This window comes from Galleria mellonella, unplaced genomic scaffold, assembly GCF_026898425.1.
Source record: "Galleria mellonella isolate WM207_F2 unplaced genomic scaffold, CSIRO_AGI_GalMel_v1 utg78, whole genome shotgun sequence".
NCBI lineage: Eukaryota > Metazoa > Arthropoda > Insecta > Lepidoptera > Pyralidae > Galleria > Galleria mellonella.
The window spans coordinates 7,650,874-7,667,500 of record NW_026442151.1 but is presented as its reverse complement, the minus strand read 5'-3'; the positions used below and the strand labels follow the sequence as shown (position 1 = coordinate 7,667,500).

At 38.4% G+C, this 16,627-nt stretch overlaps 1 protein-coding gene across 1 annotated transcript in view; it reads right to left on the bottom strand.

Moving 5' to 3' along the window:
• The window catches only part of LOC113517319 (peroxisomal acyl-coenzyme A oxidase 3-like), a 17,798-nt gene extending 2,448 nt beyond the window's left edge, over nt 1–15,350 (bottom strand). Inside the window, exons 1-12 of the mRNA XM_052901538.1 lie at nt 14,979–15,350; nt 13,402–13,539; nt 11,279–11,594; nt 9,377–9,548; nt 8,730–8,869; nt 7,217–7,359; nt 5,836–5,941; nt 4,249–4,386; nt 1,973–2,206; nt 931–1,085; nt 703–834; nt 89–241 (exon numbers count right to left, since the gene is read on the bottom strand). Of these exons, the coding sequence (XP_052757498.1) occupies nt 89–241; nt 703–834; nt 931–1,085; nt 1,973–2,206; nt 4,249–4,386; nt 5,836–5,941; nt 7,217–7,359; nt 8,730–8,869; nt 9,377–9,548; nt 11,279–11,594; nt 13,402–13,539; nt 14,979–15,137 (1,986 nt within the window). The 5' untranslated portion in view covers nt 15,138–15,350. The remainder of the gene's footprint in view (nt 1–88; nt 242–702; nt 835–930; nt 1,086–1,972; nt 2,207–4,248; nt 4,387–5,835; nt 5,942–7,216; nt 7,360–8,729; nt 8,870–9,376; nt 9,549–11,278; nt 11,595–13,401; nt 13,540–14,978) is intronic.
• Nucleotides 15,351–16,627: the final 1,277 nt, after the last annotated feature.

The following is a 16,627-nucleotide window of genomic DNA, read 5'->3' as shown; positions in this document are numbered from 1 at the left end:
GTAGTGGAATTAAACAAAATAAATCTACTCATATAACTATTGATTAAGTCATTGAGTCATCAAGATTATAGATAGTAAGATTCCTTACCTCGCCATCAGATTTCCCCAGAACGGACTTGAGGCACCAGTCAGGTGGCGCTAGTGTGTCCACGAGCGCGACCGCGTCCGGCGTCACTTGGGCACACAATCGTAGGATACCTTCGCGGAGGAGTAGACCCTGTGTCCCTGAGAAGTAGCCTCCCTGGAGACAATTAATTTTATATTAATTTTTTTTAGGCAAGAAGCTGACACTCCACCTGATGTCAAATAGTAACCATCGAGGGGAGGGATTGTTAATAATGCAGACTAAAGATCCCATTGCTAGCAATATACCCAAACAGGTCAACCCTACGTGGTCCCATATGGAAACCATCGTGCTGAATTCCAAGTGTATTCAACACGGTGGGCTAACTGACCTGTCTTTTCATTCTCACCTATCACTCACTGGTGCCCCGCCAGCGTATATCGTATTACGGTAATTCTTTAAGAAGGTATCCCTTTAGTTTCACCACCATTCACCCCTAAAATTGTCCCTAATTCAAACTGCTAAAGAACAATACTCTTCCTGCTTATTTCTGGCACCGTCCGGTGTTAAGTCCGCCATATGTACACAGAATTTTACTGTGCATTAAAGTTTAAATAAAAAATTTGGTTAACACTTACAATATACAGTGTCGCCAGTTGCTTCTCCAATATGAAAGCACCATACAGCGAAACCAGCCTCAGTAGAACATTCCTACACGCTGCGTCTGGGAAATTCTTCACGGTGCTGTAGAAATTATTTAGTACGTAGTTCTGAAATAAAGAAAGAAAGGAACCACCAAGTTTAAAGTACCAAGATAACAAACAAACTCACATTCCAACATTTATAATGTTTAATAAAGATAGTACCTCTCCATAAACAACGGATAAAGCGACAGCATTGTACGCCTGCGATTCATTCTTCGCCTGGAAGTTGTCTCTGCCAGCGCTCTTCAGTTTGGCCACTTTATCGTACGTCGACTTCAGGGTGTACGCAGTCAGCCATTTGTACATGTGAATGATATCTGATGAAAAATAATATTTTTAATATATTCATTGGTATATTTTATATACCACTGAGGTGGCAAACAAGCATACGGTCCACCTGATGGTGTTTTTTTTTTTGATGGGTGAAAATGGTATAGTAACCCCGCCTGCGCTAACGGGATACGCTGACAGAGCACCAGGGAAGGATGATAGATGAGAATGAAAACAGGCCAGTTAGCCCATTAGACGAATTCAACAGGAATTAACCATGATAGTTTCCAGGAGGAACCGCGAGGAGGTCGACATGGTTGGGTATATTGCTAGCAATGGGATTTTCAGTCTCACATACTAACAATCCCTTCCCCCCTGATGGTAAGTGGTTACCGTAGCCTATGAACGCATGCAATGCCAGAGGTATTACGCGCGAAACCTCTTTATCCCCCTTTTGAAGAACCCCATAATACTTTTATTTCAAACTTTTGTACATAACAATTTATAGTTAAGTTAATTTTAGTGAATTTACACACACGCAAACACGTATACAGGCACACATGCACGCACACAATATATTTACATAAATCAAACCATAATGTAATAATGGTGGGCCCTGATGATTTAGCGGTTTAATACATTGCCTCATCAGGAAAACAGGAAAAAATCGACGAACCCTGGTATTGTTAGTAATAAGGTCTAATAGCCCCGTTGCTAGCAACAGACCCTCCAGGTCGACCTCCACGCAGTTCCTCCTGGAAACCATCATGGTTAATTCTTGTCGAATTCATCACGGTGGGCCAACTGACCTGCATTCATTCTCACCTATCGTCTTCCACTGGTGTCTCATCAGTGTATACCGATAGCGCGGGCGGGGTTACCATTCCATTTTCACCCATAAAAAAATATACTTGTAATTCACAAAAATACTAACTGGTGGGTTCTATGATATCCTCAATGGTGTTCCAGGGGCACGTCTCCTGCAGCAGTTGGTCCACGTTGTCCAGGAAGCCGAGGGTGCCGAGCGGTGAGTCGTCGGCGGTGAGCTGGCGGCGGCGCGCCCACACGCCGAGCAGCCAGTTGCTGGCCTGCTGCACGAGCAGGCTGTTCTCGCCCTCGTACGTGCAGTTGGCGTCGTTATCGTTACGGATGTCACCTATGCCAGCCGCTGGATGGACCAAAACAAAATTACATCAATTTGTAGTTGTACAAAATCAAGTATTCCATTTAAGAGGATTCAGGACGAATTTTTTTTTTATACAACTTAGAATGGCAAACAAGCTGACGGCCCACCTGATGGAAAGTGGTAACCGTCGCCTATAGACATGAGCAGTACCACGGACATAACAGAGTATACTGTTTCGCCCATGATACCCCCCATGCGTTGCCATTCCTGAGGACTCAGGTGTTACTCCTCTGTACCCAGTAAATTCACGCCATATCCCTTCCCTTCAAACCGAAACATAGCCATGCAAACAACTGCTTTACGGTTGAAACACGAATGGGACAGAGGTATCCAAGCAATCGACTTTTGTACAAAGTCTCCCTCTTATAAAATATGGCAAAATATCTTAAAACATCTCCAAAGCCTAACTCCGGTTCCCACGGGAAAGAAAGGGGTGACACAGAATAGACCATTCGATCCTTTCCCGTGGGTGTCGTAAAAGTGGACGAAGGGAGGGCGAGAGATGGGCAGCAGCATCCCTCTTAAAATATCTCCTAAGCCTAAATGCGGTTGCCAACCCGCTTGCGAAACGTGGCAACTACTCAAAACCCCTCAAGGGGGAGGCTTATGTTCGACAGTGGAGAGTTAGAGGCTGATATGGTAGTGATAATGATGATGACGAAATATGGCAACATTCTAATTATCTTATATTACAATAGGATATTGCTGGGGGGAAAGGGATTGTTAGTAATGGAGACTGAGAATCCTACTGCTAGCAATATACCCAATCAGGTCGACCTCCTCGCGGTTCCCCCTGGCAACTATCATGGTTAATTCCTGATGAATTCATCATGATGGGCTAACTGGCCTGTTTTCATTCTCATCTATCACTCTTCACTGGTGCTCCGCCAGCGTATCCCGTTAGCGCAAGCGAGGTTACCATTCCATTTTCACCCATTAAAAAAAAAAAAAAAGGATATTGCTTGAAACAGAGCTGGCTGGAAGATACATCAGTTACTTGTCCTGACAAAAAAAAAATCTACGACTTACAGTAACAATATATATTGATGACAATTTTTACGTCAATATATATTAAGACTCTTTTTCGTTTGCATAATTAAAAAACTTTGTGACGTTTGAGTTTTAGTTTATCTGACATCTATGTTTCTGTCTTTACAAATCCTATATATTGTAAAATATTAAATACTGATTAAATGTTATTGTCGATTGCCGTTCATTAGTTTCCTTCTGTCTTTCAACTGCAAGATAAATGGAATCTTTCAGCAAGCAAGGTTAGTGGCTGAATGCAGTAGATATCCTTAGTCACTACAATGACTAATACGGAAGATCGTTTGCCGTGTAGTCCCAGCACAGAATGGACCATCCTTTCTTTTCCCATGGGTGTCGCGAGAGGCAACTAAGGGAACTTAAAGGACGAGGGGATGAGCAGCAGTGTCTCTCTTAAAACATCAAAAGCCGAACTGCAATTGTTAACCCATACCCCCTTATGGGGAATGCCTATGTACAGCAGTGGGCAGTTAATGGCTTATGGGAATGGAAAATCATAGAATTTCTACTAACAGTAGTCAATCTTCAAACACTGGCACTATGAATACTAATGACAATGGAATTAAACAAAATAATTCTAATTGACTCAGGTTTTAAGTCGTAAGTAAATTGTTACTAACAAAATGGACCAAATTGTAGTCTGAATAATAAAGTATATATATACCACCAGAGGGAGACTTTGTACAAAAGTCGATTGCTTGGGTACCTCTGTCCTATTCATGTTTCAACCGTAAAACAGTTGTGTTTGCATGGCTGTGTTTCGGTTTGAAGGGTGGGATATAGCGTGAATTTACAGGGTACAGAGGAATAATACCTGAGTCCTCAGGAATGGCAACGCATGGGGGGTATCATGGGCGAAACAGTATACTCTGTTATGTCCATGGTACTGCTCATGTCTATAGGCGACGGTTACCACTTTCCATCAGGTGGGCCGTCAGCTTGTTTGCCATTCTAAGTTGTATATATATATAAAATACCTTTCAGGTAGCCGTGTCCGCCGCACGCCTCCCTACAATGCTGTATGCCGTCGCGCGCCGTCCAGCCCAGCGCCGGCTTCGCGGCCGACGACAGCGCGTGCATCTCCACGCCGCGCTGTGCAGCCAGCTCGTCGTTGCCTGCGAGTGCATCAGGAAACAACTTGAACTTGAAACTTGACAACTTTACATCACGTGACTACACTAACTAACCTGTAGTTTTTTTTTACAATGGAATGGTAACCCCGCCTGCAGGAACTGTACACGCAGTGAGAGAGGAAAATTAAAATTTCCTGAAATTTTCAGGGGTAGCCACATGGAAGTCGAGCTAATAGAATATGTTATTAACAATGAGACTAGTAGTCCATAATTCCTTCCCCCCCCCCCCCCTCCCACTATACGTAATATTATTTTGCCAGACCAAACGCGTACCGTGAGCTGCACTAGTGTAAATTGGCCCTATAACGGACCTTAGATTAAAAATATATAGACTGGTAATATAAAAGAGAAAGAACATATAAATATATATATTCTTGAGCACAATATAAGCTCGAAAAGGATTTGACAGCAATATGAACTATATAAACGATTGTAATATTCAATAAATTAGATTTGCATGCCTACAATTTTAAGGCAATTAAACAGATGTCAAAAAGTTTTGTCACGTGGCTCTTATAATGTCAAATGTCTGTTTAAAGCAAATAAATATTTCATTTCATTTCATTTTAATAAATTACGTATTTATTACTGAAAGTATAATAAATTAAATTCATATAACTTTTTTATTTATGAACCGATTGAAGTAAAACACTAAATGTTAAGTGGATTAAAGCGAAACGTTTTAGTGGAAACCGCGTTCAAATCGGTTAAGCCGTTTAAGATTAGCGTGCACAAACGTACAGACAAACAGATACAAATTCTAAAAATCATTGTTTTGAGTTCTATTGCGTTCATAAAACCCCCTTACAATAGTTTTTCTTATATATCTCCCATGTACAGACAGCGACCAGTTACGATTATATTATATACTAGCTGTTGCCAGCGACTTCGTCCGCGTTTCCGTGGTTTTTCGTAAAATAAATAGCCTAAGTCTTTCCTCACGGTTCAGTGGTTTAGATGTAACGGACACATTTCCCTTCACTGCTCTGCTCCTATTGATCGTAGCGTGATGAAAGTATACTATAACCTGCCCAGGAGTATGAAGAATAATTGTGCCAAGTATCGTTAAAATCCATTGAGTAGTTTTTGTTTCTATAACGAACATACAGACAGACAGAGAAAAATTTTACTGATTGCATTTTTGGCACCAGTATCGATCACTAATCACCCCCTGATAGTTATTTTGGAAATATATTTCATGTACAGAATTGACCTCTCTACAGATTTATTATAAGTATAGAGGATATATTAATACATATATTGCGATAAGCAGAAACAATGGAATAGCCAATGTTGCAACTCGACCATCTCTTTCCCTCACACTATTTATTAATTTTTCGTAAAATACGTAAAGTACAAATTACAAGGACAATTTCGTTGCGAGACACTGCCTTCTGCCAATTCGTATAAGGTTTAAATTTGTATACGTACCACCCATAATGTTTGCTATAACCATATTCATATGGGTCTCCCCGAGCCAGCAGGAGAACACCTTCATTGCATACGTAGCAGCCAAGTACGGGAGCAGTCTTATTTGCTGGAATAAAAAAAAAATTAGTAAACTGTATTATTTGAGTCAATACTAGCGGTATTGTATACTCTACCTTACACTAGCGATAGGGGGGGAAAGGGATTGTTAGTAATGGAGACTGAGAATCTTATTGCTAGCAATATACCCAACCAGGTTGACCTCCTCGCGGTTCCCCCTGGAAACTATCATGGTTAATTCCTGATGAATTCATCATGATGGGCTAACTGGCCTGTTTTCATTCTCATCTATCACCCTTCACTGGTGCTCCGCCAGCGTATCCCGTTAGCGCAGGCGGGGTTGCCATTCCATTTTCACCCATAAAAAAGAAAAAACCACTAGCGGTAGGGAGGAAAGGATTGTTAGTAATACGTTGTTAACAATATACCCTAACAGGTCGACCTCCACGTGGTCCCCCCTGGAAACCATCGTGCTGAATTCCAAGTGTATTCATCACGATGGGCTAACTGACCTGTATTTGATTCTCACCATACTGACATGTATTCACATCTCTCTAAGGAGAGGAGATGACAAACTAACCCCCGGCAGAAACACAGTCGGACGGGGTTCAGGGCACCAGGGAGAGAAACCGGCGTACAATGCGGGCAGTATCTAAGAGCACCGCTTTCTGCTTACTTCCCAGGAGTGAGCTGCTTCGGAATCCCAACCGTCTGAGATGTTGTCCCAGACTGTTTGGGATAAGACCGTTCACCGATAGAACGATTGGAATAATTTCGGTGGACGTCACCCCCACATTTCGGTCACCTCGTGAGCCAGGTCGAGATATTTTCTCTTTTTCTCAGTTTCGGCTTTCACGAGGTTCTCGTCATGCGGTATGGCGACATATTATTATATTATTAAATTTTGCATACCAGTATTTTGGTGAAACATGCAGCTCGAGGGGGCAAAAGGGATTGTTAACAATGGAGTTTGACAGCCCCATTGCTAGCAATATACCCTATTAGGTCGACCTCCACGTGGTCCCCTTGGAAACCATCGTGAACAATTCTTATTGAATTCGTCACGATGGGCTAACTGACCTGCTTCATCCTCACCTATCATCCTTCACTGGTACCCCGCCGGTGTATCCCGTTAGCGCAGGCGGGATTACCATTCCATTATCACCCATCAAAAAACATGCAGCTCGAAGTATACACAACTAAATATCTAATATAACCATGTTTAATGCAAATAAAAAATTGTAGAAAATAACTTTGTGGCTTTTCCATGGTTTGTGACAGAAAAATTATTGAGAAACAATGGTCTATAGATTGAAATACACACTTGCTGTTGATATTCCAAGACTGGCAGCTCCTCAGTTGAGTTCTCCGGTCCGAACTGCTTCCTCACACCGGAGTATCTGATGGCAATCACGATCGCTTTCTGTAGGTATGTTGTTATAATGCTTGTTATGTGTACGCGACCACCTGGTGAACAATTTAATATTTATTTTATAGATCATCCTTTCCCAAAGTGCGCGATAACGCCCCTTGTAGGCGCTGCAGGCCTAAAGGGGGAGGTAAAAGACCGAGAAAAAAAATGGGGGCGTTGTTGTTGGTGATTGTTGATCTTGAAGTAATAGTGGTTTTTAAGTAGGTGAAAAAATGTTTTCTTTTTTATACAACTTAGAATGGCAAACAAGCTGACGGCCCACCTGATGGAAAGTGGTAACCGTCGCCTATAGACATGAGCAGTACCATGGACATAACAGAGTATACTGTTTCACCCATAATACCCCCCATGCGTTGCCATTCCTGAGGACTCAGGTATTATTCCTCTGTACCCAGTAAATTCACGCCATATCCCACCCTTCAAACCGAAACACAGCCATGCACACACAACTACTTCACGGTTGAAACACTAATGGGACAGAGGTACCCAAGCAATCGACTTTTGTACAAAGTCTCCCTCTGGTAATTTGTTGATCTTGAAGTAAGTGGTTTTTAAGTAGGTGAAAAAATGTATTTTATTTATTTATTTAAGGAACACCAACAGCATATTGCATTATAACATATAGGTATAACAAACATTAAATATAATACAATATTAATGCACACGCCTATTATAGGTATTCACAGCATTCACTTTAACATAGTTATACAGTGTAAGAAAATGAAGTAACAATTATATTATTATATATTTATACTTTATACAATATAAATATATTATGAATGAATGGATGGAATGGAATAAGCGCCCTGCCGCGGTTTGTCCAAGAGACAACAGCATGGGGTTCTTCAAAAGGGGGGTAAAGAGGTTCCTTCAGAGTCGGCAACGCGCGCGTAATACCACTGGTATTGCAGGCGTTCATAGGGCTAACTGACCGGCTTTCACCCTCACCTATTATCATTCACTGGTGCCCCGCCAGCGTATACCGATAGCACAGGCGGGGTTACCATTCCATTATCATCCATTAAAAAAAAATCAAATTCTATGCAACTTCATACAACGGAGGGGGCAAGTTGTATGAAAAATTATTTTGTATCTAATAATTAATAAGTTTGAATTTTTTTTATACAATTTATAAACTTTTATAAAAAAATGTTTGTATTTATATGTATAATCTAAAAAGTAATAGTAAGCAAATAGTGAGCTCCCTGCAGAGGTTTTCCCAAGAGACTACAGCATGGGGTTCTCCAAAAGGGGGGTAAAGAGGTTTCCTCAGGGTCGGCAACGCGCGCGTAATACCACTGGTATTGCAGGCGTTCATAGGCTACGGTAACCGCTTACCATCAGGTGGACTGTATGCTTGTTTGCCACCTCTATGGTATAAAAGAAAAAAAAAAGCATACCATACCAGATAATATGCCCATAGCGGCACCAAATCTCTTACTGGGATCCTTGAATGGCGTTCGATAATTGCCGTCATCGTCGACGCCACCCAGTTTATCCAAAGCGGCCTCCTTCGGTACGTGATAGTTGTCAAAGATTACAAATCTGAAATATAATTAAATAAAATGTTTGTATTTTATATACATATTTACCAGAGGGAGACTTTGTACAAAAGACGATTGCTTATGTACCTCTGTCCAATTCGTGTTTCAACCATAAACCAGTTGTGTTTCAGTTTGAAGGGTGGGATATGGTAGTGAATTTACTGGGTACAGAGGTTTAACACCTGAGTCCTCAGGAATGGCAACACATGGGGGGAATCATGGGCGAAACATTATACTCTGTTATGTCCATGGTGCTGCTCATGTCTATAGGTAACAGTTACCACTTTTCATCAGGTGGGCCGTTAGCTTGTTTGTCATTCTAAGTTGTTATGCGGGGGTCGCTAGTAGTTGCCACGCTTAGCAATCGTAGTTAGACTTTGGTGCTGTTTTAAGAGGGATGCTGCTGCCCATTGCTCGACCATATTAAATTCCCTAAGTCACCTCTTACGAAACCCACGGGAAAAATGGGCTGGCCTATTCTATGACTGGACCACACCTAGTTACTTACCCATTATCAACACCATTGAGTCCGATTTTCTCGCCAATGTCGCCAACAATAACCCCTGGGTATGGTTTCAGTGTTTTTGGATCTCTTATAGGCACGACGAAGGTGTGCAGCCCGTGATCTTTACCTTTTGATATCAGTTTGGCATATAAAATGGCATGGGTAGCACATTTACCTGAAATATTAATGAAAAAAAAAAAAAAACAATTTAAAACCGAGTTAAAAAAAAATAATTGCAGTAAAACCTTTTCTTTTTATTTGAAAACGAAACTACTTATCCGATTCTGATAAAATTTCTATGGAATGAATGTGTAAATATATCCTTTTAGATAAAAAATTCCATTGTTTCTGCCTACCCTAATGGGAGACAGGCGTGACAGATATGTATGTATGTATGTATGTATGTATAAAAAATAAAATTTTCCAAATTGGTTTACAACTGACAGAGTTATGAGGTAACATTTAAAAAGTACAACTGAATTGAAAATCTCCATTTTTAAATTTGGTTGATTAATAAATTTTTACTAATATTATAAATGTGAAAGTGGATTTGTTTGTTTTATTTATTAATTTATAGCGCCTTAACGGCTTAACCGATCCCTATGTTTGCTACACAAGTGCCATATGGGATGGAAGAGGATATAAGCTACTGTTTAATTTAAAGTACGCAATGACGTAGATAGGGCGGGGGGGGGGGGGGGATTTAGGCCCGTTGCTGTTAAAATGAAAGATCCCAAGAAAATTAAACAGTTCGTTTTTGCGAAGTCACTTAATTATGACTTCTGCCTTATCAAAAAGTTTTTTTTACCCTATTTTAAACATGGCTCTATCTAGCTAAGCTACGTACGTACGCCTTATACGGGTTTGACCGTCATTCGAATATTAATTAAGGGGGGGAAAGGGATTGTTAGTAATGAGGTCAAATAGCCCCATTGCTAGTAATATACGGTCTCAGGTCGACCTCCACGCGGTTCCTCCTGGAAACCATCTTGATTAATTCTTGTCGAATTCATCATGGTGGACCAACTGATTTCCATTCATTCTCGCCTATCATCTTCCACTGGTGCCCCGCCAACGTATACCGTTAGCGAAGGCGGGATTATTATGACATTTTCACTCATTAAAAGAAATAAAAAAAAATAGATTAATTAAGAAAGATATGTTCAAAGATATGTCTCGATTTCGTTCGGATATTACATATATCCGATCGAAATCGGGACGGGTCGTCAGTTCATTATTAAAATGTAAATACGTATAAATGCATTGCCATTGTAACAAATATTGAGTAGTCACTCATTTAGTATTCCGTGCATTTATTCTATTTAATTAACTATGTTGAAGTAAATTCTGTGAATACCTTTAATAGGCGTGCGCATTAATATTGTATTATATCTAATATTTGTTATATGTATATATATAACAATCTGACACGATCTTAAATATTGATATATGTAACGAATCCTATTACGTCAATCACTAAGTTGTAAACAATTTTGACATTTAAATATAGAATTAATTTAAATTTCAATAAAAAATTTGAATCTAGAATAAGATTTTGAATTTGTCGGTCGGCAAACTAGGCCAGACCTGTATCTATATTCATGAAGTATCTGAATTCATGAAGAGTTCCAATGGGAATGTTATACGGGAACTACACAATTAAAAGTGAACAACGCCGGGGGAAACGGCTAATAAACAAATAAATATTTATAAAAAAAAACCTATGTGCCATGCACGTGACACACCTAGTATTGCAGGCGTCCATAGACTGCAGTAACCGTTTACCATCAGACGAGCTGTATGCTTGTTTGCCACCACTGTAGTATAAAAAAAATCCCAATTAAAATCGAGTTACAATTTTATAATATTAGTTTTATAATAATAAAAATATAAAGAAAAACATACCAAGACATCCGACCCAGAACTTGGCAGCTTCAAAATCGGGTGAATTTAGCACAAATTGTTTCTTATCCGGCAAGTATGTGGCAGTCGTTCTCATACCTTTGGCGTTTGAACCGTGGGACACCTCCGTCAATGCAAAACAACCCCCAATTTTCCCATCTTTAAGGTCATCCAAGATCTCGAAGTGGTGTGATCTGCCATTCCCTTGTATCGAGTTAAAAAACAACCGAAATGTCAATGATAATTTAACTGCTAAGGAACTGTCAAACATAAATATAGCCTCAGCTTCCGCTTGGAATCGTTTGGGATCTTCAAAAATCTGAAATTAAATGTAAAATTCTTTTATGCAACACAGAATGACGGACAAATGTAGCAACCCACCTAATAGAGGTGGTATACTAGCAATATACCCTGTCAGGTCGACCTCCAAGTGGTTCCCCCTGGAAACCATCGTGGTTAATTCTAGTTGAATTTGTCAAGATGGGTCAATGACTCACTTTCATTCACATCTGTCATTTCTCACTGGTGTCTCGCCAGCGTATACCGATAGCGTAAGCGGGGTTTTTTTATGGATGAAAATGGTATGGTAACCATGATGAATTCATCAGGAATTAACCATGATAGTTTCCAGGGAGAACCGCGAGGAGGTCGACCTGATTGGGTATATTGCTAGCAATAGGATTCTCAGTCTCCATTACTAACAATCCCTTTCCCCCCGCGCAGGCGGGGTTACCATACCATTAACACTCATAAGAAAAAATAGAGGTGGTAACTATAAATTATAAACATGAATAGTCTATACCGACTTTTAAAAAAAAAGGTTACTATACTCATCTTCATGAATAATAATAGTATATTTTATATATGTTTAAAGTAGGTAAATATTATATTTATGTAATATTATTATATGTAATATATTTATATTATTAATACACCAGAGAAAAACTTTGTACGGAAAGTCGTTTGCTTGGGCAACTCTGTTCCATTCGTGTTTCTGCCGTGAAGCAGTTGTGTTTGCATGGCTGTGTTTCGGTTTGAAGATGTGGTATATGGCAGTAAATTTACAGGGTACGGAGGATTAAAACCTGTGTTCTCAGGAATGGCAACGCATGGGGGGTATCATGGGCGAAACAGTATACTCAGTCAGAAAGTGGTAGACTTCCATCAGGTGGACCGTCAGCTTGTTTGGCCTTCTCTGTAGCATAAAAAAAAATGTTGTTCATACAACGTTTGTCCGGGGGAACGATTTTCCCAATGTTGTTTTGCTGAAACAGTGGCGTATGGCGGCGGTTCCTGCATGATGTGGGCTGGTATTTCCTTAGAGGGAAAAACTGAGCTTGTTTTCGTGCCTGGGGGCGGCCGAGGAGGCGGGCTAACAGCTGATCGGTACATCACCGACATCCTACTCGATCATGTTGTGCCCTACGCAAGGTTTGTCGGCGATGACTTCGTGTTAATACAAGATAATGCCCGCTGTCACACGGCACGAGTCACTCGGCAGTTTCTTGAAGAGGTCGAATTGCGCACGATGGACTGGCCTGCGCTCAGCCCGGATATGAATCCCATCGAGCACTGTTGGGATGAGCTTAAAAGAAGAGTTCGGGCAAGGAATCCAGTCCCTTCAAGCGTAGATGAACTAAAGGCAGAATTGTTAGAGGATTGGGACGGCATTCCTCAAGAAAATGTCAAAAAATTGATAAGATCAATGAAAAACAGACTGCAGGCTGTAATAAGGGCAATACAAAGTATTGATTTAATATATATTTTTTAATTTTTACCATTTTTTTGTTTATTTTCCAAAATATGGGACCTAGGCCCTTTTCCTAAATTCAGACATCATTTACTTAAGAAATAATTGATGAATTTCAATGATAATGACATCAAATTAAAGCTGACATCTTAAGCTTTCAAATGCCATATATAGTACAAATCTCCTTTATATTAGTATAGTACTTTCTATTACTCCTTCATTTGTACTAGTGTCAGTGAATATCAACACATGGTCATTTTTGTACACTCTTCCTCTTGTAAAGGGTTAATGGGTTGTTAAACATAATGCTGGCAAACTATATATGATTATAGCAAGTTTAAAAAATTAAAAGTAAATATTTTGAGGTAAAACTTACTTTTTCATATGGAGTAAAGTCTTCATTAAATATAGCATACATTCTTTTGACAGTTATATGTCTTTCTTCATCTAAAGTAAGCGATGCATCTGTATATTTGAATAATGGATGATTTTCCATAAATGTCCATATTTCATTCTGAAATTAATTAAAAATTGTATGATTCCAATTATAAAAGGAACAAAAATGGAATGGTAACAGGGTTTTGGTTTATGCTGCTACCAGTGAGGGATGATAAGTAAGTATAGGTCATATTGTCAATATAAGGCTGAAAAAAGAGGTCTTGCATTGGCTTATTTAAGATCCTTTTTTAAGGGGAAAGGGGAGACGCTGACCCCTTAAAAATGGCATATATGTATTTTAAGACATATCCTCGCCTAGCTCTAAGCTAGCTCACAGCTCTATTTTTTATTCTATGGTGGCACTAGATAATTCAAGTGTGGCCACAGTCTACCCGCTCTGTTAAATATGCCTATAAGAACTTAATATTTTTTTTAATCTGTTAAAAAATATAATAAATAAATTTTTGGTTGGACTCATCATAGCTTAATTAAAATAATATCCCAGTCATTACCCATACATTGCAGAAAATAGGTCTCCCCCATAGACTGCCATAAGGAACGATCCTGAGCCACCTGCATCCACTGACTCCATGCAATGCATTTGAAGTCATCCAATTATCATACATCATCCATTTTTATTTCTTATAACAATCTATATATATATAAAAATTAATGCCACTTTTCTTTGTAAATTTATAACTCAAGAACGTGCTCACCTATCCAAACCAAACGTTTAGGCTTTGTTCGGACTATTTAGTAGATGGTGTATGAGAAGTTTGCACAAAATCGCTTGAGCAGTTCTTCATTTATCACATTTTTTGTAACAAATGAATTCAATAAATGGCCGAAATTTTTTTTTTAATGGGGATTCTTTTGTCAAATTCAAACTTTTTTTTTAAGATAGGGATTGTGCTGTCGAATTGAAACTTTTTTTCAGTGTTGGCATTTTTTTTTGTTTGAATAAATGAATTTGATGTTAAAATAATTTTTTTTATTATTTCACTTTATGCATAGCGAAGCACATACCGGACCACTAGTATATAATATACTGTTCTAAGTAACAAAAAGGGTCATCAGAGTATTTGTCTCAATAAATATTGTAAAGAACATGTTTTGTGACATATTTTAATGGTTATTGAGGATAAGTATGCAAGAGAATAGGATGAGCTATGAATGTAGATTAAACAATATATAACATGTTAAGTTAAACAACTAAATAACTTCTTATTATAATTAAATAAATTATTAATTAGATATAAGACACCGTGTGTGTTGGAAAGCCGCATAAAGGTACCCGAAACTGATCGAAAACTTTAATTGATAGTATATTTAATAATTTTTGTCTATAGGCCCTAGTTAACGCTTTCTATCTGGTGAACCAACTTCTTTGATATTTTTATTTGATAAAAAAATTAATACTTATGTAAATGGGCCTCTTAAGGTGTAAAATAATCCCTTAAAAGTATTCACTGATCAATAATTCCATGTACTAAATAAATAATAGCTTTGACTTACTTTTAAAGAAATTGTGTTCAAATTTTCATAAATGAGTTTCATACGGCGCCAGTCAAATTTAACATTTTTTCTATATCTGTCCAAAGGTCCAGAAGGTAAATTCGGGAAATATTGGGCAAGTTGCTCGTCGGTAACCGGTAATGATTTACTTTGTTCCATTTTTTATTAAATTCAACAACAATAAGCGATTGATTAAATGGAAACTAAAATTTTAATTAACTTATTTAAATTAAATTGTACATAACTACAATTTCCACAGTTCACATGTAACGGCGAAGATAAGTTAATAAGTAAACTAAACTTTGGACACAAATTATAAATGCGTTAGATTGACTGTCAAGTAGGTAAAAGTTATTGATACCTATATATATATTATATATAGACATGATTAGTTAACGATTACCGACAATGGCAGTGTTGCTAGATGGAATTTTTTATTTTTACTCAAACGTCAAATATTTTTCTCCAAGTCGTTACGATTTTCAGGACTTTTCCCAATCACAAACGTATCGTTTGTCACTTCGTTTTGTCATGTACCGTAAATTGTAAGAAAAAAATCCATTTCTAGTTTTATTTTATCTTATTACCCTGTACGACTAATGTCGCCCTGTAAAAAAGGCGCATAATGTACACTCTATGTTAGAGAGCCATTGCTTAGCTTTTGCTCATATCTTAAGGTAAGCACCAGACTATGTTGGGGTGGGTACGCCGCCCCACCCCATCTCTTTTAAATACGCCGATGCCCATCCTCTGTTTTAATACCTTCAGTCATATATTTTAATATATTTACATTTAATCTATAAATTTTGTAAAATTTATAGATTAAATGTAAATATATTAAAATAATACTAAAACTAACTAAAAAAATTATTAAAATTTAGCCACTCCAAAAATTTCTTCAAATATTTAATTTCCCTAAGATTCACATAAAGAAATTTTTTACCCAAAATTACGATAAAAGTATCAAACTTGGCAATACTGAACAATGACATGAATATTGTTATTCGCATGAAAATGATAATAAACTTTTAGTAATGGGGGGGGGGGGGAGGAGAGACTAGCAGTCCCATTCCTAGCAATATACTGTCGAATCGACCTCCACGTGGTACCCCCTAGTAAACATTGTGCTGATTTCCGAATGTATTTATCACGATGGTCTAACTGACCTGCCTTTTTATTCTCACCTATCATCTCTCACTGGTTAGAGTATAACGGGCTACCGTTATACGCAGGCGAAGCAACCATTCCATTATCATCCATTAAAAAAACTATCAAGGGCAATAGGTAGAAAACTGTAGAGACCGCCGAAATTGAGTATAAATATTCATACTTCTGCTGATTTTCAAGCCAACTTTCCTAGATTCTTTTACCATCTATCCAATCTACTTTGGATTTGAAATCCGTCTTCCCCAGTAAGAACAATATTATCGGCCAACAGTATACACTAGTATATTTATTATTTGAAAATTACTCACCACACTTATAGTCTCCCAAAATGTGTAGTGAGCCATAGGTTTATTTTACAAACTTACAAATTTTGTATATTTTAAAAATATATCTATTTTGTCATTAAATATAACAATATCTGGCTGCTGAGCAATTAGAGAATTGAGCAGAGAAATAGCCTGATAAGTGGGAGTAAACTGAGC